Raw genomic sequence first — 25,439 nt, forward strand, 5'->3', positions numbered from 1 at the left:
TTCCGCCAGGCTTCAGGTTTCTTTGTTTGTTTTTTAAGATTGTATTTATTCATGAGAGACAGAGAGAGAGGCAGAGACACAGGCAAAGGGAGAAGCCGGCCCCATGCAGGGAGCCAGACATGGGACTCGATCCCAGATCCTGGGTCTCCAGGATCACACCCTGGGCTAAAGCCGGCGCGACCTCTGAGCCACCTGGGCTGCCCAGGCTTCAGTTTCAATTGGCATTTCTAGTGTGGGCTGCAAGTCTGTTGACCTTGCCTTACTCTCTTTCCCCTCACTCCTGCAGTTTATGGCATGCATATTTGTTGAATCATGCTCTTTACATATATGGTGAACTCACTGAAAGAATAGTGAGGCAGGTCTGTTGTGATGATGACTCCAACACACCTTACCTGCCTCTGCAGAGTGACTGCAGGAAGGGTTATTCTCCTTTTACAATCTGGTAGTTGAACTCAGAAAAGTGAAGTGAATGGGTTCCAGGTCACAAAGCAAGCAGGTGAAAAACCAGACCAACTTTCTGACTTTGGAAAAAGTGGTCTTTAGAGGCTTTCCTCAGCACCCGCTCCTCTCCCCAATCCTCTCTCTGGGAAGGGATGTTAGGATTTTTAGGGAAGTCACCAGATTCTCAAGGCCTCCTGGGTGCTTGGCTCCTGCTTGGGTGGTAGGTAGGGTCTGGGGTGGGAGACATGATGAAAGAAGCCAGATCCCTCTGTGCTCCCCCAGAGAAGTTCTTCTGGATCCCTGGGTGGATCCCAGAGCAGGGCCACTTGGGTGGTGGGGGAGATGTGGTTTGGAGACCCCCACAGCTCCTGGCCGCCCCTGCTCTGAGTAATTTTCCACAGCAGCCCTTCTAGAAGGGGAACAAGGAGAGCTGCATATATGGGCTGATCCCTTGGGACTTGGGCCTCAAGTCCTCTTCCAGCCAGGGCACCCCCCTTCTAAAGTGCACCACTAATTTTACTCCCTCAGAAGGAGTGGCCAGACAGGCTATATCTGGAGTCTGGGCAAGACAGTATTTAGGATGGCATGACTTACTGATGCCAGGGGCTAGGAGAGACTGGGGGTCCCACGTGTGATGGATCTCCTTGTCTGTCCTGCACCAGGAGTATCTTTCTCTGCTTGCATAGTTCCAGGGACAAGGAACTCACTCCCTTTCCAGTTTCAGATACTCACATGTTCTTTTTTTTTTTTTTTTTAATTAATTTATTTATTTATGATAGTCATACAGAGAGAGAGAGAGAGAGAGAGGCAGAGACACAGGCAGAGGGAGAAGCAGGCTCCATGCACTGGGAGCCTGACGTGGGATTCAATCCCTGGTCTCCAGGAATGCGCCCTGGGCCAAAGGCAGGCGCCAAACCGCTGCGCCACCCAGGGATCCCTACTCACATGTTCTAGTTGATCTCTAGCCACCTCAGTGGAACACCCCCCCCCCCCCAACCCGTGCCACCTAGCTCTGTCCTCAGTCCATAGGGCCCAGGGTTTGTTCAGTCTCCAGCCAGTCTCCCAGCCAAGCTGCCTCCTCTGACCCACACCCAGCCTGTCGTGATCCACGGCAGCCTGGCTCAGTTGTAAAGCACAGCCCACCTTTTCCTTGTGTCCCCCATCTAGGCTGATCCCAGGGATAAGCGCTGAGTTGGAAGTCAGCCCTGGGGCCCAAGCCTGTGGCTGTCCCTGAGTAGCTGTGTGCAATTAGAACTCTCTAGATCTTCCTGTCTTCTTGGGTACTGAGGCCAGCCTACTTCCGGGGACTGGACTGGGTCCACTGGCTCCCAAACCCCCCCTTGTTACCACAGCTGGATCTGGAAGGAAACGAGATTAAATCAGGAAGGGAGATTCGCCTCTTCCAGGCTCCCTTTGGGCTACCCCCTTATCTAGAGCCCAATCTGATTTTAGGAAACTGGGGCGGGGCGGGTGGGGGCGGCTGGCTGATCTCACAGGCCCAGCGCCGCTCCCCCCTCCCCCCCCGCAATCACTAATCTCCCAAGCAGCCTATGGAGAAGCATCACCAAGCTCCAGGTAGAGCTGATGCAATTGAGGACAAGAGTTGGCCCGACAGCCCACAGCAGGTCATCAGAGCTATCACTCCAACAGATCTGTCTTGTTCTAAAGAGCCAAATCTAGGAAGTGAGGTTTGTCCAGGCCCCAGCCCCTTCCAGCTCCTGGACAGGCCCTGTCCCGGAGCTTCACCCAGCTCCCTTGCTTGGTGTTGGGAGAAACTGAGGCCCAGAGAAGGCTCAAGGCCTGCCCGCGAGCCCCCGCTGCAGTGGGCCAGACGCGGCTGTGCCAGGGGTCGGATAAAAGGAATGACTGGAGGGCGCACTGGCGGAGGGGCCGGTTGGGGGTAGGTCTGCGAGCCCGACCCCGGAGCCGGGTCCCAGCTCTCTCCAGGTGGGGTGGGGCTCGTCTACCCCGGGGGCGGGGCCCTGCCGAGAGGCCCCGCCCCCGCCCCGCCCTCCCTGCAGAGCCACAGCGGGGGAACCCAGTTTCCGAGGAACTTTTCGCGGGCGCCGGGCCGCCACCGGGGCCGGGCGGGGACGCGGACGCGCGCAGCGGCGGCAGCGGGCCGGGGCCGGCGGACGCGGCGCTCCCTGCGAAAGTCCGTACGCGGCGGCGGCGGGCCCGGCGGGCGGCCCGGAGGAGGCGACTGCGCCATGGACGAGCCGCCCTTCAGCGACGCGGCCCTGGAGCAGGCGCTGGCCGAGCCGTGCGAGCTGGACGCGGCGCTGCTGACCGACATCGAAGGTACGTCAAGGGCCGGCTGGGCTCCGCGGAAGCGTGGCGCGCCGGCGGCGTGGGGCTTTGTCTCCCGGGGCGCGGGGTCGGGCACCGGTCCCGGCTCTGTGCTGTGTGCGCGGGCCTTCCCCGCGCCTCTGGGCTGCGCGCCGTGGGCCCCGTTGTGCAGAGCGCGCCGACCCCCGCTTGCGCCTCCCCCCCGGCCTCTTGGGCCGCGCCTCGCCGGGTCTCTTGGAGGCTCCGGGCCGGGCACGTGCGCCTCTGGGCGTCCGGGGCCCCGCGCGGCGCGGCCAGGGAGTCCTCGGTCCAGGGGCGGCTGCCGCGAGCCCCGGAGACCTGGGCGGTTCCGAGGCCCCGCCCCCGCCCCCGCCCCGGCCCTGACGTCAGCGCGGGGTTACTCACGGTCATTCCCTCCGGCCGAGAGTTCAGCTCCGCGCGGAGCTCACGCGCATGCGCAGCGCTTCCCCTGGCCCCTCCTCCCGCTCCCTTTCGCCCCCGGCAGCGCTCCCAGTCCCGGATGGGCCTCGGTGGCGCAAACGTTTAGTGAGCATCTACTGAATACCAGGCCGTGTACTAGACATGGGGGTTCACAGATCGACCTGGGCTCCTCCTTTTCCTGGAAGCACGGAAATTCTCAAGAAAACCCGCAAACTGATATTTAGTTGCCCGGTGGTGGTGCAGGGGTGGGGGAGACCTCTTTTTTTTTTTTTTTTTAAGATTTTATTTATTTATTCATGAGAGACACACAGAGAGAGAGAGAGACAGAGAGAGGCAGACACACACAGGCAGAGGGAGAAGCAGGCTCCATGGAGGGAGCCCGATGCGGAACTCGATCCCAGGACTCCAGGATCATGCCCTGGGCTGAAGGCAGGCATTAAACCCCTGAGCCACCCAGGGATCCCTGGGGGAGACCTCTTTGAGCAGACGTTTGAGCTGAGACTTGAAGGTCAGCGTCGGGACCCACTGGGAAGGATGTTTTCCCAGCCCGCCGGGGGCTCAGCACAGGCCAAGGCCCCGAGTTTGAGGAGTTAAGAGGAAGGCACAGGAGGGGAGGTTGGGACAGTTGGCAAAAAAGAGGATCCTCTGCGCCAGAGGGCAGAGCTGTGGTGGAGCTGTTGAGCAGAGCCAGTGTACTCACCCCTTCAAAAGTATCTTGTTTGCTAGACAGAGAAAGGGTTTGAGAACGGTGCGGCAGGTCCCAGTTGGGAGGCTGTTGCCCCATTGTGTAGAGAGGACAAACCACAGCCCCCAGCAAATGGCCCTCCATGGTTGCTCTGCAGTTTCGGCATCACTGGCCAAGTGTCACTTGGTCGATGGGGAACTTGAAGCCAAGAGCACAGGACACAGACCTCCAACTACCTGGACAGTAGTGTCCATGGAGCTTGTGGCCACCTGGGGTTAACAGACACTTCTAACTCACTCACTCCTGCCCTCCCGAGGTGGTGCATATGAGCCCAGCTGGCTGCCAGCCTGGGGCCTTATCAGCTTGCCTTCCCCGAGGACCAGGCTAGGGGAGGGTCTGGGAGGAGAGACTTAAATTGTGGGGCTTTCCCAAAGCAGCCTTCCTCTTGGCCCTGCCCTGGAGTGATGAACCCCAAACCCAGGCCCTGGAGAAATCCAAGCCTGACTCAACCAACACTTCCAAAAGCCCTGGACCCAGTGGGTACAGCCTGAAAGGCACATGACCAGGTGGTGAGTTCCTGGGCTTTGGGGTCGGGACTTGAATCTGGACACTACTCACTTACTTTGCCATCCTGCCCAAGCTCTCTGAATCTCTGAGCCTGTTTCCCACTCGGGATATGAATGCTTCCCTTCCTAGGGGAGTTGGGGCAGTAGAATCAGGGCAGGTGTATCAGGGCCACAGGTCTGGCATAGACTTTTTTCATGGACTCATTTGCAGAAGCATTATGTCCTGAGGCCCAAGGACCAGGCCCCTGCATCTGTTTGGGGTTGGGGGCAATTAAGCACCGGCTCTAAATAATTTTTTTTTTAATTCATTCATGAGAGACACAGAGTGAGAAGCAGAGACATAGGCAGAGGGAGAGGCAGAGGCAGGCTCCTTGCAGGGAGCCTGATGCGGAACTCCATTCCAGGACCCTGGGATCATGACCTGAACTGAAGGCAGACGCTCAACCACTGAGCCACCCAGGTGCCCCTAGGCACCAGCTCTAATCTGGGAGAGACGGCAGACAACTGCAGCCTCTTGCTGGGGTGGCCATGAAGTTTGCCTACCATGGCAGGATGTTTCTTGGTTTTTATCCAAACTTTCTTTTTTCCTTCCAATTACACAACAAATCTCTTTGCATTGTAAAAAATTAGAAAGTTCAAGTGAGCAAAAAGAGAAAATAAAATCTTCCTTAAACCGGTCATGCAGAGATAAGCTCTGTTAATTATGTGGGGGATTGGATTGTTTCCTGGTGTGCGTGTGTGTGTGTGTGTGTGTGTGTGTGTATAATGACTATACACTCATGATCTACTTTTTAAAAACAACACCTTCGAGGTATCATTTACCTGCTATAAGATTGATCCAGTTTAAGTGTACAGTAAGTTTTTACATTGACTAAGTTGTGTGACCATCACCAGTTAGTTCTAGAGCATTTTCATCACCACAGTAAGATCCCTCTTGCCTGTTCACAACCACTCTCTGGTCCACACCCAGTCCCAGGCAACCGCTAATCTATACTTTTATAATTTAGAATAGGGTCCATTGGCTCACAACAGATTGTAACCTGCTTTGTCCCATGTCAACAGCCAGACAACAGTCAAGTTCCCTGGTTTGCTCACAGATGGACATCCATGTTGTTTTGTTCTTATAAACTGCACTGCAGTAGACACCCCATGCCAGTCTTTGCTTGGGTGGATCCTCTATTAGTTTCATAGGTGGAAGCTCTGGGAGGGGAATTTGATGCTCAGAGGACAGGCCTAATTTTGAGACTTTTACCCTGCCTTTGGAGTGAGGCTGATTCAAGGTCTAGAGAGAAGTGAGTTGGGGGTGGGACGGGCAGAGCCCGAAGGTCTCCAGGTCCCCTAAGAGGAAAGACGGTTGTGAGGTGGGCCAGGCAGGCCTCAAACTACTGGAGGGGTAGATGGACTGGGTCCAGAGGCAGTAGGGAGTTTTGAGGGCATGGGGGCAGGGCAGTGCTATGCTTGGGTTATATGTTGGAAGCTCCCCCTGGCAGCTGAGGTAGAGGATCACAACAGAGGATCACAACTGTATCCTAGGCTTCTAGCTGACTAGTGAGCCCTCCTGACAACCCTAAGTGGGTAGACTTAAGATCTTCATCTTACAGATGAGTTCCTTGAGGCACACAGAGAGGTCAAGTGACTTGCCTGAGGTCACACAGCCAGAACATGGCAGGGCCAAGATTCATACTTAGGCGGTGGACTACAGAGCCCATGCTCTTATCTGCTCAGCTCCTAAGAGTGGGGTAGGGGTAGAAAGCGATAGAACAGGGAACCCCGGTATCTGGGTGGCCCATTCGGCTGAGTGTCTCTTGATTTTGGCCTAGGGTCGTGATCTCAGAGTTGTGAGATGCATTGGGCTCTGTGCTCGCATTGGGCTCTGTGCTCAGCAGAGTTGGCTTCTCTCCCTCTGCCCCTCCCCTCACTCGAGTGCGCTTGTGTGTGTGTGTGTGTGTGCGCGCGCGCACGCGCGCACACGCGCTCTCTCTCTCTCTCTCTCAAGTAAATTTTAAAATCTTAAAAACAAAAAACAAAAAACAAAAAACAAAACAGAGAACCCAGGAGGCAGCTCCACGTGGGGCCTGGGAGTAGGTCACAGAGGTCAGAGGCCAAGCGGCCACTTCCCCCTCCCAGTCCAGAGTGGCCTTTGAGTCATGAGACTGAGACTGTCACCAGGGAGCAGGCTAAGGGCCTTGAGCCCCACCCAACCCTGCTGCCTGCCTTTGCCAAACCCTCTGTCATGTGAACGGGTATTGGGGTGGAGCTGCCAGCACAGCCCTTAGCTCTGTGGGTGAAGGCACTGACCTGGCTCCAGCCCCATGACCTCTGGTATGCCCTGTGCTTTGGGGTCCCTATGGCTGTGGGTGGAGGGGACCTGAGCGCAGCCCTGTGCCATGTTTGGGATTATTGTTAAGCCCGAGGCAGGCATCCCTCTTCGCTGATTAATATATCAGATGTCGCACCTGCTTTAAGTGCAGAAGAGGCGAACGGAGATGGGGTTCTGACTGGGCCCTCCCCACCTATGGGGTTGCGGGGGGATGCTGGCCTGGCTGAGGAGTCACCCTGGGGACTGTGGTTTATCTGAAGCGTTTGGTAGGACGGTCCATCTGTCCTCTGCCTGCATGCCCCCACCTTCACTGTTTGTGTAGCCAGGGTAGCCTTGCCGGGTCTCACTCCTCCCCACTGCAGCTCGGCCCAGGCAGTGCTTTCTGGGGCTCTCGCAGCCCTGTGGTCCCTCCCAGGCGCCTAGATAAACCACAGGAGGGCCTGCTCCCAGGGCCCATGCGCATCTGGCACTTTTCTGGGTCCAGGCCAGTCCTGGTGGAGAGAACCCACTGGGGGCCATTCAGCCAGCCCCTGCCTCTCCCCATGGCATCTCACGCCCAGTCCTTTCCTCAGTGGGAAAAGCTTGGGCTCTTCTTAGAGAACACGGCTCAAGGGGCACCTGATGGCTCAGTCGGTTAAGATTCTGACTCTTGGTTTCAGCTCAGGCCATGATCTCAGGATTGTGAGATCGAGCCCTGACATGGGCTCCATGCTGGGTATGGAACCTGCTTAAGATTCTCTCTCCCTTTGCCCGTGCGCCGCCCCCCCCCCCCCCCCCCCGCATGCATGCACACTGCCACACACTCTCTAAAAAAAAAGAAGAGAAAAAGGAAACACGGTTTGTGCTCACTGCTCAGCTCCCAGCTCTGGGCATAGAACTCCTCAGTTCCCAAATGACCATGGCTCCCCAGTGCCCCCAAGATAATGTTCCCGTGTCTCAGCATTGCATTCCAGACCTGCAGGGTTTGCCGGACCTGTCTCTTTGGGGGATGGAGAGAAGCATGCTGGGAGTGGGTTGAGATGTCTGGGAGTTACCTCCTGTCCGATGGTCACCTCTCTGGACACAAACATCCTGAGTGACCTGGTCAGCCCAGGTAGGGTCACCATTAGACACAGGCCTGGCATCTGGACTTTGCCCTGCCAACAGGTGCAGCTTAGGTGGGAATGGCAGTGCTGGCCAGAGGAAGTATCTCTGGCTTTGTCTCTTGCCAGCCACAGGCCCTGTGGATGTGACCTTTGAACCCCAGACCTGACTGGGATGGCCTAGAAAGGCCCATCCTGACCTGAAACACTGCTCAAGCTCACCCTTTCCTCCTAAATGACCCTCCAGTTATCTCCCAGCAAGGTCGCCCCCTCCTAGGGCTCTGGGGTTCCCGTTGGAGCCCAGGGTCTTCAGATTCAACCCCTGTTGCGTGACCATGAACAAGTGGCTTAACCTCTCTGGTACTAGGAATAATAGTAGAATCATCTTCTTGGAGTTTTGGGCATCAGATGAGCTCATTTAGGTCAAGGGCTTAAGCAGCACATGGCCAATAGTAGCCCTCAACCAATTTAGATCACTTAACTAGTACCTGGCACCTAATATGTTCAGCTTAACAAATGTTAGCAGACTATCCAAGGAGCCTATGTTGGAAGTTTCTATGGGCTATGGTTTCAAGTCCTGAGTGGCCACCATTTGATTCTGGGTCTCTGCTTGGGAGAGAAGGTGGGGCTGGTCAGGGCTAGTTGGGCACCTCTCCCCTCTCCCCCTGCCTGACCTCTAGGGGAGCAAGCACCCTGTCCTTAGCTACCGTTAAAGATAAAGAGAGTAGAGCTGGAAGGACACTTCTTCTTCTTCTTTTTTTTAAAGATTTTATTTATTCATTCATGAGAGACATAGGCAGAGAGAGAAGCAGGCTCCATGCAGGGAGCCTGATGTGGGACTCAATCCTGGGACTCCAGGATCATACCCTCCAGCCCATACCCTGGGCTGAAGGCAGATGCTTAACCGCTGAGCCACCCAGGCATCCCTGGAAGGAGACTTCGAGATACCTTGTCATCTCCTCACCCAGCAGTACAAATGAGAAAGAGGTTTTTGTTGTTATTGTTGTTTTTTTATACTTTATTTATTTATTAGAGAGAGAGCACAAGCAGTGGGGAGAGGGAGAGGGAGAAGCAGACTCCCCACTGAGCAGGGAGCCCCACACTGGACTTGATCCCAAGGCCCTGGGAATATGACCTGAGCCCAAGGCAGATGCTCAACCACTGAGCCACCAGGCATCCTGGATCAGAGATCTTGAAACACCTGACTCACCGTAGTTCCCTAGCTGCCCAACCTGTGGCTCAAGCCAGGTGGTAACTTAGGGGTATGAAGGAGTTAGAGACCTGTAGAAGCAGCAGGAAGGCCAGACCCAGCAAGGATTGCTTCCCAGGCAGAAGAATCTGCTGAAGAAGCTTTGTTTCTAGCTGGCAGAGGAGGGTGGGGGCACAGCAGGTGTTTGTGAGCCTCTGGTCATGTGATAGTTTGTTGCACAAAACATCTCAAGGCAGCCTTGGAAATACAAATTAAAGCACCTTTGAGGTTCCAGTCACACAGTTCTCAGGGCTAAACAAAGCAACCAAAAGTAAGTAAAAATTATAAAACCCAGTGCTGGTGATGCAATGAGGAAATGGGACACATTGCAGGGGAGGTTGTAAAGGGTGTCTCTCTTTGCCAGGGAGTAGCCCATACTAAGCCCACTTCAGGTTTAAAATGGGCTGCAGGGGAAAAACTCAAAAAGGGGAAATAGATATAATTTATATAAAGAAATGTGCAGCACTACTATTTAGACCGGGAACAGTTGCTCAGCAATAGGACACAACTCCCAGATTGCCACTGTTCAGTCCCATGGGTTGGTTTTCAGCTGCCCGAATGATAAGTATGTGACCCGAGCCCACACCTGTGACAAGATGTCCGAATTGGTGCTGACCAGCATCTTGCTCAATGGTCGGCCATCTTACAGGTCATGTGCAGGGTCATTTGGTCTTGGTGAAGGGGAGCTAGTGTGTGGGGTGACACAGATGAGGGGAGACTCTGAGAAAGCAACATCAGAGCAAGTTTTGAAAGAGGAGCAGGAATTTGCTAGGTAGACAAAGGATAATGGGAAGGACATTTCTGGCAGAGGGAGCAGCCTGGGCGAATGCATAGTGGCACTGAATTGCATGATCACAGTGATCGTGAGTCACAGCGAGGGCCCGTGGCTGGAGACCAGCGGGGGGTGGGGATGTGTGTGGCTATGTGGACCCCTGACTCTGGTCCCCTCTGTGCTCTGCCTTGTGCTGAGTGCTGCTAGTGTCATGAGCTGGTCGAGCCCCAGCCCTGCCTTGAGGGGTTCCCAGCCAAGGCCTGGCCGCTAACGGTGGTCACGAAGGCCCGGCAAGGGGCAGTGTTAGAGCTGAGCCTCCACACACACACCTTGTGGCCTGAGATGCACACTGCCAGCAGGCTGGGGCAGAGCCAGGCTGGGGCTGGGGCTGTCTCCTGTCCTGGGCAGGCTGGAGCTGATGAGTGTGGGCTCGGGTCGGTTGACCCGGGTTTGAGTCCTAGATTCTCTATTTGGCAGTGGTGGGCCCTTGGACACGCGGCCTCTCTCTGAGCCTGTTTCCTTGTTCATCTAGAGGGCTCATGCCCAGGTACACCTGGGGCTCCAGCCATGGGCCCATCCCATTCCAGGAAGAGGCACTTGCCTCCCCCCAAGGAGGCCCTGAGTGCACAAAGGCAGTCTGTCTCTGTTGCATACATGACTAGCTGAGGACATGCAAACCTGCTGACCTGAGTCCTCAGGAGGATCGAGGAGGCATGGGTAGGAGCAGCAGGGATGAGTGGCAGGCAGGGCGTAGCCCTGGCTTCCCAGGATGCTGGGTGAACGCCCACCCCTGCCCTGAGCCCATCCCAAAGCGGGCAGAGGCAACGCTCCAGGGGTCCCATAAGCCTTGCCCATGCCCTCTCCTGCGCTGGTGCTGCTTTTATACTGTTCCCTGTTCTTCACACTTGTGCCACCCTTTGTGATTTGCATTGCGCTGGGCAGTTTGCACACCACTTTCCTGTCCATTTCCTGGAGTATTGGTGTCCTTGGCTCAGGAGACAGACAAACTCCTGTTGGAATCCCAGCTCCTTGGCTGCCTCCCTGACTTCTGTCTCCACCTTTGTTCCTTCTGCTCCAGCCACCCTGGGCTCCTTGCTGTCTCATCAGCCTCATGCCAAGCTTGCTCCCACCTCAGGGCCTTTGCACTTGCTGTCCCTTCTGCCTGAAGCCTTCCTTCCTCCTGGCCCCCTCCCTTGTTTCATTCAGGCGTCTACTCAGATGTTGCCTCTTCAGGGAGTCTGGCTGCTGATCTCATCAGTAGTGGCCCCTCACCCTCTCTTCATACTGCCTCAGTTTTTCTGTGGTGCCCATCAGCATCTGCACCCACATTCTTCCAGGTATTTGCTGACTGTTGGTCACCGGAATGTAAGCTTCATGAGGGAAGGTCTCCGTGAGTGTCCCTGTAGCCCCAGTGCCTGGCACAGGCCTAATACACAGTAGACACTTAAGAAAAGGCAGTAGTGGGGCACCTGGGTGGCCCAGTCAGTTGAGTGTCCATCTCTTGATTTCAGTGCAGGTCATGATCTCAGGGTCATGAGATGGAGCCCTGGGTCCAGCTCTGTGCTCAGCACAGAGTCTGCTTAGGACTCTCTCTCCCTCTCCCCCTCCCCATCAGCTTTCTCTCTGTGTCTTTCAAATAAATAAATCTTAAAAAAAGAAAAAAAGAAGAAGAAAAAGAAAAGACAGTGGATATTGTCAGGAGAGACAAATCTAGGCATCATGGACCAGGCCATGAGAGGGAGGTGGTGAGCTCCCTATCCTGAGAGGCATGCAAACAGAGCCTGTCTGAGGTTCAAGGCCCATACAGGCTGGATGGGAGGGAGGGAGGCTCCTGTAATGATCAGAGCTGGGATCCTGCCAGTTTGTGGTGCTGGGTCCTCCCAAGATTTGCATCCTGGCCTCACAGAATAAACAGGCCAGAGAATAAAAGCCTGTCCCATATCTGCCTTCCAAAGGTGGTTTGAAGGTAGAGCCAAGGAAGGAAGGGGGTCAGGTTTCCTGTTGGGCCCTGATAGAATCAGGGCAGGACTGGAAAGGAGAGCATAAAGGAGGAATCCAGGCTTGGGGAGGAGGTGCGGAAGGTGAGTGATGGGAGGGGTGTGAGGTGGGCCCACTGAGGCTCAGAGTCTATGCCTCTTCTTCCCTGTTCTCTGGGGAGTGCACGCAGGAGCCACACTGAGTCTCTCTCTGCTGGAAGGCCAGGGCTCAGCTCACTGGAGAATCATCCATGAGATGGGAGCCGTGGAGCCTTGGGGGCCCTGTCTTGGCTTCCAGGGCTGGCGTGGGTACCTCTCCTGCCTCACTCCAGTCCCAGCCTGATTTTCTCTCCATAAAATAAGCTCCATTGTCTATGGAGTTCCGACTTGAACATTGCAAGTGTTGGGCCACTCACTACCTGCCTTAACATTTCTGGACCATTCCATTTGCTGTACAGGGACTAATTCCCCCCCCCCTTTCCCCCCTTTTAAAAATATTTTATTTATTTGTTTGTGAGAGACACACGCAGAGAGAGAGGCAGAGACACAGGCAGAGGGAGAAGCAGGCTCTTTGCGGGGAGCCCAATGCGGCACTCCATCCCAGGATCAGGACCTGAGCCAAAGGCAGACGCTCAACCACTGAGCCACCCAGGCATCCCAAGGGACTAATCTTTATTGAGATCTTGCTGAATGCTGGGTGCTTCATACACTTGCTCTTCTTGGGGGGCAGAGGAGGGAGAGAGTGAGAGTGAGAGCATGAGCTGGGGACAGGGGCAGGAGCAGAGGGCAGAGAGAGAGAGAATCTTTTTTTTTTTTTTTTTTTTTAATTTTTATTTATTTATGATAGTCACAGAGAGAGAGAGAGAGGCAGAGACACAGGCAGAGGGAGAAGCAGGCTCCATGCACCGGGAGCCTGATGTGGGATTCGATCCCGGGTCTCCAGGATCGCGCCCTGGGCCAAAGGCAGGCGCCAAACCGCTGCGCCACCCAGGGATCCCCGAGAGAGAGAATCTTAAGCAGGCTCCACATCCAGCATGAAGCCCAGTGCTGGGCTTGATCTGACGGCCCTAAGGTCATGACCAAAGCCAAAATCAAGAGTTGGATACTTAACCCACTGAGCCACCCAGGTGCCCTGATATATTTGTTCTTTTTTTTTTTTTTTAAGATTTTATTTATTTATTCATGAGGGACACAGAGAGGGAGAGGCAGAGGGAGAAGCAGGCTCCATGCAGGGAGCCCGATGTGGGACTTGATCCCAGGTCTCCAGGATCATCCCCTGAGCTGAAGGCAGGCGCTTAACTGCTGAGCCACCCAGGCATCCCTACATTTGCTTTTATTATTTTATTTTTCTTTCATTTCTTAAAGTTAACATGCAGTGTTATGAGTTTTAGGGGTACAGTATAGTGTTTCAGCAACTCTATACATTACCCGGCACTCACCATGCTAAGGGTACTCTTGATCCCCATCACCTACCTCACCCATCCCCACCCACTTCCCCTCTGCTCACCACCAGTTTGTTCTCTAGAGTTAAAAGTCTGTTTTTTGGCTTGTCTCTTTTTCCTTTATTTTTTTTAAATTCCACATATGCATGAAATCATAAGGTATTTGTCTTTCTCTGACTTATTTCACTTAGCATTACACTTTGTAGCCCTATAGATATATCCATGGTGTTGCAAATGTCAAGACTTCATTCTTTTTTATGGTTGAATAATACTCCAGAGTGAGAGTTTGTGTGTGTGTGCGTGTGTGTGTGAGTGTGTGTGTATCTACACTGTATCTTCTTCATCCGTTCATTGTTGATGGACAACCTAGGCTGCTTGCATAATTTGGCTGTCATAATGCTGCAGTAGACACACTTGTCCTTCTAGAACCTCACCGGTGTCACCTCTGGAGACATGGGGTGGAGGCTCATAGAAAGGGAGTGATTTGCCTGAGATGACATGGCAAGTGAGGCACAGGCGGCAGGTCTGCCCCCTGGATGGATGGGGGAAGGGGGCTGTGGGGTTTGCTCTCACATTTCCAACCCCAGTCTTAGATCTGGCACCCAGCTTCTGCTGGCAGATTAAGCTCCAGAGGAGAGAGATGGGGGGCTGCTCAGGCCAAGTTCAGGGAAAGGCTGGCCCCTTATATGCCACCAGGTGCCTCATGGCACCCAGGCCCTCTTTCTCGCTGCATCTCAGAAGCCTTCCCTGACTTGGGCTACCCTCAGGGGGACATAGACCAACCATTCTCCCTCCTACCTCAGGATGAAATGGGGGCAAGGCATAAAGATGTGAGGAATGGAAAACAGGCAAGAAAATGTGGTGAAGGGAAGTGAAGGATGAGACAGGAAGGGGGTGGCCCAAGCTTATACCCTCAGGGCTGCCTCTGGCCCTGGTCCACTTTCAGGTCCTGCCACAGTATGGGCTGCACAAGTGGGGACCATGGTAAGAAAAAACAGAGCTGTGAGGGTCTGCTTTTGAAACTCGTGCCTGGAATTCAGGCCCTGTTTTCGGTTACTCTGGTGAGGTCAGAGCCTTTTCAACAGCAGTGCTTTGGTTTTTTTTAGGGGGGGGGAGTTGAGGGAAAGTGTGAGCACCCACAAGCTGAGGAGAGAGGGAGGTGGAGGTGCTGGAGGAGAAGTTCTTTATCCTTGGCACCCCCTACAAAGGCATGGAAAGTTCTAGAAAGATTGGGAATTGGATGTGTGTGAGGGAGATGAGGCAGTTTCCTTGTTTAGGCTGGTGGAGAGGGAGAGAAATTGGGGCTGGAGTCCCTCTTGGCCCATGCTGCTCGGTTGGCATACCTGCCTGCCCAGGCTTCATCCTCCCTCCGAGGCCACAGGAGCCTGGGAGCCAGAGGCTGGAGCAGGACTTGCTAGTGGTCTGTTTGGCTACAAGAGCTCAAGGTGACAACCTGGGCAGCTGGCCATACTTTGTTCATCTGTATGTGTCGAACTTTGACCTTACTCAGAGGTACTGCCTAGGGGAGGCACTCCTAAGTACCTCCTCAAAAGACCCCCAGAGCCTGTCACCCTAGGGCTGCACCCCTGCTTTCCTTACCCTGCATCCCAGGGATTAGGCTGTCTCCTGACCTCCCAGGACCCTACAGGCAATAAGTGAGCCAGGTTTGGCCCTCAGGGACTGCTGGGAGCAGGCTGTGAGACCTCAGGGGCCAGAGCTGACTTTGCAGACCCCCTCCCCCCATCCCAGACCCAGGTCTCTTGGCAAAAGGATATCTGCACAGAGAGACAGGAATCAGGTGCAAGGATTGTGGGAATGTGTACTTTGGGAGGAGGGGATCCCTCACTCTGGGCCTCAGTTTCCTGGCAGTGACCTGTTCTTAAGCATCCATGTGGTGGGGGGTGCCCCAGGAAGAGGAGGTCCCCACACCCACCACCAGCAGCCCTTGGCGGTAATTCAGCGCTTCGTGGTCGAGCGCTGCACCCATGTTCTTTTTCACTTCTCCCATTCGAGGCCAGAGAGATGTGATGATCTCATTGTCTAGAGAAGTAAACTGAGGCCTAGCGGTGGAGACCTGCTCAGAGCGCCAGCGGTCTGTAAAGAGTGTTGGGGCATCCTGCCGGGGCCTCCCGGCCCCGCGTCCACTCCGCAGCCCTCCTCTGAAGTGCTAACGGAGGTGGTTGGAGCTGGGGGCGTGGCGGGGGCTGTGACCGCCAGTAACCCCGGCGGCTGTCGGCGCCGAGCGGGTTAAGGGCCTTCGCCCGCGAGTAACCCCGGCCCCATTCAGCGCCGCGGGGTGAAACCCGAGCTCGAGCCGCCGTCGGGGGTGGGGCGGGGGCAGGGGCGGGGCCCTAGTAAGGCAGCGGCGCGGCCGCTGATTGGCCGCGCGCGCTCACCCCATGCCCGGCCCGCGGCCCCGAGGGGCGGGGCCTGCGGGGGCGGGGCCTGCAGGGGGCGGGGCGCTCCGCGGGCTTTATAGCGCGGCGGAGCCCTGACAGGTGAAGTCGGCGCCGCGCAGAGACCGGCAGGCCAGCCGCCGGGGCGCCCCGAAGGGGTGGCGGGCGCGGGCCACGGAGCCATGGATTGCACATTCGAAGGTATTTTTTTGGAGGACTCCCCACCCCTTTATCACAGAGCCTCCACCTCCGCGGCGGGGTCACCATCCCCGGTTTCCTCAGAGGGGGGCGTGTGTGCAGCGGCGGTGGACTCCCCGCGGAAAGAGCTGGTTCCCGAGGGGGCGGGGGCGGCTGCCAGCTCCCGGCGCCCACTGGAGTTGGCGGGCCGCCCCCACCCTCAGTAGTTACCCCCACCCCGGCGTCTGGAGTGAGAGAGCGGCTTTCCAACGACTTCGCCCCGCCCTGAGGCAGCGGGGGCAGAAGCAGGGAGGAGGCCACTTGTCCCCTGTCCCCCGGAACCAAATCTGGGACCCCAGTCCTGGATTGAGTCAGCTTTGCTTTCAGGGCCTCAGTTTCCCCATCCTGTCAGAGGGGCTCATGAGGGTGGGGGCGAGGGATCAGGGCCCTGCCAATGAAAGTGCTATAAGCCTTTAGGCTGGGCTTGGACTGGAAGGGCCCACAAGGTGTTTGCCCTGGAGGGCCCAGGGGGACCGAGCCTGGCACCCCCATCACGGGCTCTGGGAGGCTGGAGGAAGGTCCCCTCCTGCAGAAACTGCCCTGTGTGGCCACCTGTCAGTAGGCAGGAGGCAGGCAACCGTGAGGCCCGCTGCAGGCCAGCTTCCTGCTCTGCCACGCCTCGCAGCAGCCCTGTCATGAAGGGCTTCATCTTGTTTTGTTGTACAGATAAGGAAACTGAGGCTCAGTGAGAGGAGGCAGTTGGCCCAGGCCAACTGGGGATCTTGTGGAGCACTTTAACCCAGTGGGTGGCTGTCCCTAGTGGGTTAGAGGGCCTCAGGCCAACAGCCAGGCAGCTAGTCGTCACCCGCCAGCTAGGGGAGAGGCTGAAGCAGTCGCTGGGCGTGTGTCCCAGTCTGTACGAGGAGGAAGGAGTCGGGACGGCCAGCATTCTGTTTTATAGGGGGGAAACTGAAGCCTTGAATGGCTTGGTCCCGAGGCTGCTTGGCCACAGACGTGGTCTGGGCTCATGCCCAGAACATGCAGGGACACACTGGTTGGCACACACGTGGCCGGCAGCTGGGTCAGCCCCAAGCCTCGGTCTGTTCCACGGAGGAATGGGTTGGTGTTGGCAGCTCTCAAGTCAGCCGTCTAGCGCCCAGACCCCAATTCTGCCTTAGCATAGGTGTGGGGCAAGGTAATGGGCCTCATGGGGGGCTGACCTCGTCGGGCTGTTGTACGGGCTGTTTGATACATGCGAAGCACCAGGCACTGCTCCAGATGTCACAGGTGCCCAAGAAAGGGCTGCGTGTCTGGGAGCACAGGCTCATGTGGGTGGCTTTCTATTTCTGCAGCATTGCCCCACATATCCAGCTGTGTGGACAAGAGGCATGCAGTGTGTGATGCCGTGTACTGGGGCCAGCCCCCTGCCCCACTGTCACTCACTCAGCCTCTTCTTCTTTCTCCAGACATGCTTCAGCTCATCAACAACCAAGACAGCGACTTCCCAGGCCTGTTCGACCCACCCTATGCCGGGGGTGGGGCAGGGAGCACAGACCCTGCCAGTCCTGATGCCAGCTCCCCAGGCAGCTTGTCCCCATCTCCTGCCACAATGAGCTCTCCACTGGATGGATTCCTGGGGGGACCCAAGGCGACACCTCCACCCTCGTCCCCTCCCCAGCCTGCCCCCACCTCACTGAAGATGTACCCACCTGGGCCTGCTTTCTCCCCTGGGCCTGGCATCAAGGAGGAGCCACTGCCGCTGACTATCCTGCAGCCCCCAACCCCGCAGCCCTTGCCAGGGTCCCTCCTGCCCCAGAGCTTCCCGGCTCCAGCCCCACCACAGTTCAGCTCTGCCTCTGCATTGGGCTATCCCGGCCCCACTGGAGGCTTCTCCACAGGTAAGGGTGTGTGTGGGGGGACAACAGGAGTACAGAGAGGAGGGTCCACTGTGGCCTCCATAGAGGAATTTGCAGGTTTTAGAGATCGGGCCTTTGTTCTACTGCCTCAGACGCCCCCGTTACTAGCGGTGCTTGTGTTCTTGCTATTGTTGGGTGAAGCACTGCCTCCCACTCTGCCAGGGTGTCCACATCAGTGCTGCCCTTCCAGAGACAAGTGCGTGGCTGGAATGCTGGCACATTTGCATCAGAGCTCTAGGCAGGGGTTGTCCCCACAGGAAACTGAAGCGTGAGGGGTGATGACTCATCACAGGTCATAGGGTGATAGGGTCCTGAGGGGTGGGTTGAAAGGGGTTAGGGCAGCCTGTGTCCGCAGCCCCAGCCTTTATCTCTGCAGGGACCCCTCCAGGGAGCACCCCGCAGCCGCTGCCTGGCCTGCCACTGGCTTCCCTGCCAGGGGTCCCGCCCGTCTCCTTGCACACCCAGGTCCAGAATGCGGCCCCCCAGCCGCTGTTGACAGCCACAGCCAACCCCACAGCAGCCCCCGGAACAACCACTGTGACCTCGCAGATCCAGCAGGTCCCGGTGAGGAGGTCTGGCCAGGTGTCGGGGAGGTGGCAGCCCCTGGTGCAGACTCACAGCTCTTGGCTAAGACCTCTCCCACTCCCAGGTCCTGCTGCAGCCCCACTTCATCAAGGCTGACTCTTTGCTTCTGACAACCATGAAAACAGACATGGCAACCACTGTGAAGGCAGCGGGTATCAGCTCCCTGGCCCCTGGCACGGCTGTACAAACGGGGCCCTTGCAGGTGGGTAACACGGGGAGGGCAGGAAGTCAGGGCTCTGCGCATGAGCATGCCCAGCTGTTAACCTGTGCCTGGCCCTTCAGACCCTGGTGAGCGGAGGAACTATCTTGGCGACGGTACCGCTGGTAGTGGACACTGAGAAGCTGCCCATCAACCGGCTAGCAGCTGGTGGCAAGGCCCTGGGCTCGGCTCAGAACCGTGGTGAGAAGCGCACAGCCCACAACGCCATTGAGAAGCGCTACCGTTCCTCCATCAACGACAAAATCGTGGAGCTCAAGGACCTAGTGGTGGGCACTGAAGCAAAGGTGCGGGCCGAGGTGTTCAGAGACACTCTGGGCTGACCCCAGGGAAGGAGGGGACCGGAAGAACCAGGACTGAGCCTGGGCCATGGGCTTAAGCAACTCTTTGGGCCTGGCCAGTGCCATTGATTCGGCTGAACCTTATGGAGGGTGCCCTGTTTCCCCGGGGGCTAATCTGGATCCTGGGGATACAGCAGTGAACAGACAGACAAAAATCCTGCTGTCTGGAGACTGATGTTCTAGTGGGGGATGTGACGGGGGCGGTGGTGTGTGATGATCAACAGGATAAATAAGTAAGCGTTAGAGCTGCCAGATGGGGATAAGTGCTGTGGAGGAAAACAAAGCAGGAAGAGGGGCGGTGAGAGCTGCACATCTGAAGCACCTCAGAAAGGTGATGTTACATAAGCAAAGACCTGGAGGAGGTGAGGGAGTTAGCCAGATGCTGTTGGATGCCTTTGATATATTAATTCTTATGCCTATCCAGGGAGATAGGTTCTACTAGGGGAAGAATATTCCATGTAGAGGGAACAGCAAGTGCAAGGGTCCTGAGGTAGCAGTATTGTGAGGCAGCCCCACCCCCCCTTGCCTCAGCGGTGCCCACTTGCCAGGCCTGACTGGCCCCCTGTTCTCTCTCCCTCCCACCCCCTGCAGCTGAATAAGTCTGCTGTATTGCGCAAGGCCATCGATTACATCCGCTTCCTACAACAGAGCAACCAGAAGCTCAAGCAGGAGAACCTAAGTCTCCGCACTGCTGCCCACAAATGCAGTGAGTCCTGGCGTCACCCTGCCCCTGGCTCTGCACTGCCTCACCCCAACTCTCATGCCTGCCCCTTCAGCTCTGACCCTTTAAGGGCCCCGGGCCCCAGTGTGGGCCCCAGCTTGGCCCTCAAGAGCTAGACTGACTCCCAGTTCCCCCTCTCCAGGGCCCTAAGCTGTTTCGGGGTGGGGTATCTAGCCTTCACCCCTGGCCCTGTTCCTTTTGGGCCTGCAGAGTCACTGAAGGACCTGGTATCAGTCTGTGGTGGAGGAGCAAATACAGACGTGCCCATGGAGAGCGGGAAGGCTGAGGTGGTGGACACACTTAGCCCGCCACCCTCGGATGCTGGCTCGCCGTCTCAGAGCAGCCCCTTGTCCCTGGGAGGCAAGAGTGGTGGCAGTGCCGGCAGTGGCAGTGACTCGGAGCCTGACAGCCCAGTCTTTGAGGATAGCCAGGTTGGGCCCTGCTGTGTCCCCCCGTCTGTCTTCCCCTCAATCTCTGAGCCCCAGGACGGGCGTAGGAAGCAGCTCCTAATGTATCCCACCTCCCATGTGACAGAAAAACCGGTCTGTAGCCATGTGGGGGGCTCCCACAGTGAGGCTGGGTAGGGTGCCCATCCCTCCCTCCTGTTGCATCCTCTCTGGGCACCTTGTGCCCTGCCCTGGCGAACCTGCCCACCCCTTCCAGGTGAAGCCGGAGCAGCTGCTGTCCCCCCACAGCCGGGGTATGCTGGACCGCTCCCGCCTGGCCCTGTGCATCCTTGTCTTCCTCTGCCTCTCCTGCAACCCCCTGGCCTCCTTGCTGGGCAGCTGGGGTCCCCCCAGCCCCTCGGATGCCGGCAGCACCTACCATGGTCCTGGCCGCAATGTGCTAGGCACCGAGGGCAGAGGTAGGATAGGCCTAGTCCAGGTTATCCCTGGGGTGGGGGGAAGGGGTACTCGGGTATCTATCCAAAGCCTATGGAGCCGGGTCCCCAGCCCTTCCGTCTGCCCCTAGATGGCCCTGTCTGGACCCCGTGGCTGCTGCCCCCGCTGATCTGGCTAACCAATGGGCTGCTGGTGCTCACCTCCTTGGCGCTTCTCTTCATCTATGGAGAGCCGGTCACGCGGCCCCACTCTGGCCCTGCTGTGCACTTCTGGAGGCATCGCAAACAGGCTGACCTGGATCTGGCCCGGGTAAGGGGCTGTATCCAGGGACTGGGGGTTGGGGGATTGGGTGGGACCTGGACCTGGGGTGGCACTTGGGCAGGGTGGCACTCCTCTTCCCTGCCCCATACTCCCTGCTCTTGTCTACCCTGCAGACTCCTGCTGACTGGGGGACACCAGGGTCATGGTGGGGAGCCCAATGTGGGAGGATCTTCAGAGCAGGAGGGGTATGGTGTGCTCAGATGCTCTGACCCTCCATTGCTCACCTGGAAAACCCCATCCCAGGGAGACTTTCCTCAAGCTGCACAGCAGCTGTGGCTGGCCCTGCGGGCCCTGGGCCGGCCGCTCCCCACCTCCCACCTGGACCTGGCCTGTAGCCTACTCTGGAACCTCATCCGCCACCTGCTGCAGCGTCTCTGGGTGGGCCGATGGCTGGCAGGCCGGGCAGGGGGCCTGCACAAGGACTGTGCCCTGCAGGCGGACACCCGCACCAGCGCCCGGGACGCGGCACTCGTCTACCACAAGCTGCACCAGCTGCATACCATGGGTATGAAGGGTGGGGGGCTGGGCTGGAGGGGCTCCCGCTGCCCTGACACCATGCCCCTGCCTTATGGCCTGCCCATCTTTCAGGGAAGTACACAGGCGGGCACCTCACTGCCGCCAATCTGGCACTGAGTGCCCTCAACCTGGCAGAATGCGCAGGGGATGCCGTGTCCGTGGCCACGCTGGCTGAGATCTATGTGGCCGCTGCACTGAGGGTCAAGACCAGTCTCCCGAGGGCCTTGCATTTTCTGACAGTGAGTGGGTGGTGGGCTGGTGGGGGCAGGGCTGGGGACTTGTCTTTGCAGCTCTTTCCAGTGGCTCCCTGGGCAAGGGGCTGCCCAAGAGGAGGCAGTGGGTTCCAGATGGTCTCCAGGCCCAGCTGGGCTCTCAGCCCTCGGTCTGGTCTGGGTTTGGAGTCCCTGTCTGGGTCCCTTGTGACAGCCCAGCTCCCTTCCCTCACAGCGCTTCTTCCTGAGTAGTGCCCGCCAGGCCTGCCTGGCACAGAGCGGCTCGGTACCTCTTGCCATGCAGTGGCTATGCCACCCTGTGGGCCACCGTTTCTTCGTGGATGGGGACTGGGCCGTGTGCAGTGCCCCAAGGGAGAGCCTGTACAGCTTGGCCGGCAACCCAGGTGCTCTCCCATCCCCATGCCCATCCCCTGACCCCCTACCTCCTTTGTGCCCCTTTCGCCTTCCTCATCCTCGTTCCTGTCCCGTCCCTTATCCCTGCGTCTCTGATGTCCCCCTCCCATCTGTTGTTACTGTGGAGGCTTCAGGAGCAGGAAGGCTGGGTCTGTCTCAGTTGGGGCTCTTCAGAAGCAAAGAGGGAGACAGGAATTTGGGGGCAGGTGGTTGATGGAGAGGTGATCCCAGGCAAGACCATTGTACAGTAAGGAGATCAGATGGAAAGAAAGCTGCTAAAGGCGTTTTATTAAGTAGATTATACTGTCCAGGGTTGGTTATCCTATCCAAGGGCAGGCCGGGAGGATTTATCTGTCCCACCCACGTGCCCAGGAAAGAGCCCTTGGTGTGGAGAGGTAAATGTGGAGAGGAGGGGTAGGGCCCTTCCTGCCAGCCCACTCACCCACTCCTTCCCACAGTGGACCCCTTGGCCCAGGTGACCCAGCTGTTCCGTGAACATCTCTTGGAGAGGGCACTGAATTGTGTGGCTCAGCCCAGTCCCAGCCCTGGATCAGCTGACGGGGACAGGTGAGTGTCCCTGTGCTCCCCTACCAGGCAAGCGCCCTCCATGGGAGAGAGTGAGAGTGGCTATGTACCGGGCGGGAGCTGGGCTATTGTCCACATGCTGTGTGGCCTCAGGCGCATCTCACTTCCCTCCGGGGTCTGCTTTCCCACCAGCTTGCCAAGAAGAGACACAGAGCTGGGAGGTCAGGCTGTGCTCTGGTGGGGGGTGAGGAGGGCTGAGGCTTTCCCAGGACCCCGCCACCTGTCCTGACAGCCAGGCCTCTCTTCTGACACAGGGAGTTCTCTGACGCCCTTGGGTACCTACAGCTGCTGAACAGCTGTTCTGATGCTGCCGGGGCTCCTGCTTGCAGCTTCTCCATCAGCTCCAGCATGGCCACCACCACTGGTGAGCCCCCAGACCCCTGCTCCGGGGACCCCCGGCTCGGCCCCAGCTCTACACCAATTCAGCCTGGTGCAGCGTGGCTGAGTTCCTGGGAGCCTCCCCACCTACACCCCTTGCTCCCTGCAGGCACAGACCCCATGGCCAAGTGGTGGGCCTCACTGACCACCATGGTGATCCACTGGCTGCGGCGTGATGAGGAGGCGGCCGAGCGGCTATACCCGCTGGTGGAGCACTTGCCCCGTGCCCTGCAGGAGTCTGAGTGAGTACAGGCCAGATTCTCCTGGACTCTCCAGCCTTCTGTGCAGTCAGGGTCACCACCCTTTCTTCCCCATGAAGCCAGAACCAGGGCAGTGGGGAGTGTAGTGAGGGCCTGGGCCATGTCTGACCATCAGTCCTCTGCCCTGGCCCCAACAGGAGACCCCTGCCCCGGGCGGCTCTGCACTCCTTCAAGGCTGCCCGGGCCCTGCTGGGCCGCGGGAAGGCAGAGTCTGGCCCAGCCAGCCTGGCCATCTGTGAGAAGGCCAGTGGGTACCTGCAGGACAGCCTGGCGACCACACCAGCTGGGAGCTCCATTGACAAGGTGAGGGGTGGTGCTGGGGGCCTGGCAGGTCTGGGGTGGGGGTCCCCGCCTTGCCATCCCCTGGATGTTCTCCCTTGGGCTGCAGAAGATGCTGGGGTCAGCCTGACAGTAGGGGTTGGGGCCCTGGCCAGCCTTGTCTCTCTGGCTAAGGCTTGGGTCCCAGTGGAAGAGCGGCTGCCCCCCTCGGTCCCAGTCTCCCCCCACAGGAGGATGGGTGGGGTGAGGGGTCTGACAGAGGCCTCTTCTGAGGCCGCTTCTGAGCAGGCGGCAGGCGTGGGGGCCTGGAGAGGCGGGCGGCCCCGCGGTGCATTGCTGTTGCATTGCACGTGAGTGACGCGGGTGCAGTGCCTCGGCAGTGCAGCCCGGAGCCGGCCCCTGGCACCGCGGGCCCCCACCCGTCCCCTCCCACAGCCGGAGCCCACCCCCGTGACCCCTGCCCTGCCCCCCACCCCAGGCCATGCAGCTGCTCCTGTGTGACTTGCTCCTGGTGGCACGAACTAGCCTGTGGCGGCGGCAGCAGCCGCCCGCACCCACCCAGGCCTCGCAGGGCCCTGGCACCGGGGCCCAGGCTTCTGCCCTCGAACTGCGTGGCTTCCAGCGGGACCTGAGCGGCCTGAGGCGTCTGGCACAGAGCTTCCGGCCCGCCATGCGGAGGGTGAGTGCCCATGGGGCCCCTTGGCTCCCAGTGGGGATGTGAGGCAGCAGGGGAGGGAGGGGAGGCCCGGCGCGAACCCCAACTCTCCTGGCCCCCTCCTGCCCAGGTGTTTCTGCACGAGGCCACGGCCCGGCTGATGGCAGGGGCCAGCCCCACGCGGACGCACCAGCTCCTGGACCGCAGCCTGCGGAGGAGGGCAGGCCCCTGCGGCAAAGGTGCGCGGGGCCAGGGTGGCGCTGCTCTGGGGCTGGGGGCGGGGAAAGCCCGAACAAAGTGTGATGGATGCCCAGCGCTACTGTGTCTGCGGCAGAGACCCAGGGACTTGGTGGTGGTTGCCTGATGGCGATATCCTACCCGAGAAAGTCCACGGGGTCCACCGTCACCCGTGGGATGGGCGACTATGCGCGAGTCCCGTGGACGCGACAGGCCCCGCCTGTGCCCCGGAGGTGGGCGGAGCCAGGCCCCCTGGCCCCGCCCCTGACATCCTGCGGTGTGCGCAGGCGCAGTGGCCGAGCTGGAGCCACGGCCCACGCGGCGGGAGCACGCCGAGGCCCTGCTGCTGGCCTCCTGCTACTTGCCTCCCGGCTTTCTGTCGGCGCCCGGGCAGCGCGTGGGCATGCTGGCCGAGGCGGCGCGCACCCTCGAGAAGCTCGGCGATCGCCGCCTGCTGCACGACTGCCAGCAAATGCTCATGCGCCTGGGCGGCGGCACCACCGTCACCTCCAGCTAGATCCCCGTCCGCGGCCCCGCCGGGCCGGAGCCTCGACGGCCAGAGGCAGCGCTGGAGACCCCGTGTCCACGGTGCAGCTACGTACCGCACTGTCTCGGGGGGGGGGGGATGGGAGGCACATAGGGGCTTTTGCTGCCTCTTGACCTGGTTGGCGGGAGGGGGCGCGACCCCACCCCCCCACTGCACCCCAACCCGACTTGCGGCGGCCAGCGTGGTGCTGACCTCTGGTGGCCGATCGGGGGATTGCAGGGGCTCCTTGCCCTGCAGGCACCAAGTGGCTTTTCCCTCTCCCACGTCAGGGAGGGGTCCATTTCACTGAGCTGAGGGGGGCCTACTCCAAGGCGCCTCTCTCCCTTCTGGAGAGACTTGTACATAGTGTAGATCAGGGTGCACCAGCCTCCTGATCTCTGAGGCTCAAGTGTTACGTTGCCTTTTGCAAACTTTATTTTCATAGGTTGAGAAGTTTTGTACAGAGAATAAAAAATGAAATTATTTATAATCTGGGTTTTGTTTCTTGGGGGAGGAGGGTGTGTGTTTTAGCTGATAGACTAGGGGACCAGAGGGTCCTTTGGGCCTCCCCCTCTTGGCTCCCACAGCACCAAGACAG

The 25,439-nt window shown here is 58.3% G+C and overlaps 1 protein-coding gene across 4 annotated transcripts; it reads left to right on the forward strand.

Annotated features, from left to right (window-relative positions):
• The first annotated feature begins 1,267 nt into the window (after positions 1–1,267).
• Positions 1,268–25,331, forward strand: SREBF1 (sterol regulatory element binding transcription factor 1). 4 transcript variants are annotated; one of them, XM_041770826.1, is made up of 20 exons: positions 1,268–2,742; positions 15,762–15,860; positions 17,303–17,734; positions 18,129–18,316; positions 18,402–18,539; positions 18,620–18,841; positions 19,487–19,601; positions 19,827–20,047; positions 20,280–20,481; positions 20,589–20,767; positions 21,023–21,284; positions 21,368–21,534; positions 21,743–21,911; positions 22,380–22,488; positions 22,761–22,870; positions 22,994–23,126; positions 23,282–23,447; positions 23,902–24,102; positions 24,209–24,317; positions 24,603–25,331. In XM_041770826.1, exons 1-20 carry the CDS (start codon positions 2,652–2,654, stop codon positions 24,830–24,832), a joined length of 3,543 nt encoding a protein of 1,180 aa, XP_041626760.1. In that variant the 5' UTR covers positions 1,268–2,651; the 3' UTR covers positions 24,833–25,331. The 4 variants fall into 4 exon arrangements, with proteins under 4 accessions (XP_041626760.1, XP_041626757.1, XP_041626758.1 ...); XM_041770824.1 differs by lacking the exon at positions 15,762–15,860 and having other exon boundaries at positions 1,270–2,742; XM_041770825.1 differs by lacking the exon at positions 1,268–2,742 and having other exon boundaries at positions 15,729–15,860.
• Positions 25,332–25,439: the final 108 nt, after the last annotated feature.

Source organism: Vulpes lagopus, chromosome 10, assembly GCF_018345385.1.
Source record: "Vulpes lagopus strain Blue_001 chromosome 10, ASM1834538v1, whole genome shotgun sequence".
NCBI classification, from domain to species: domain Eukaryota; kingdom Metazoa; phylum Chordata; class Mammalia; order Carnivora; family Canidae; genus Vulpes; species Vulpes lagopus.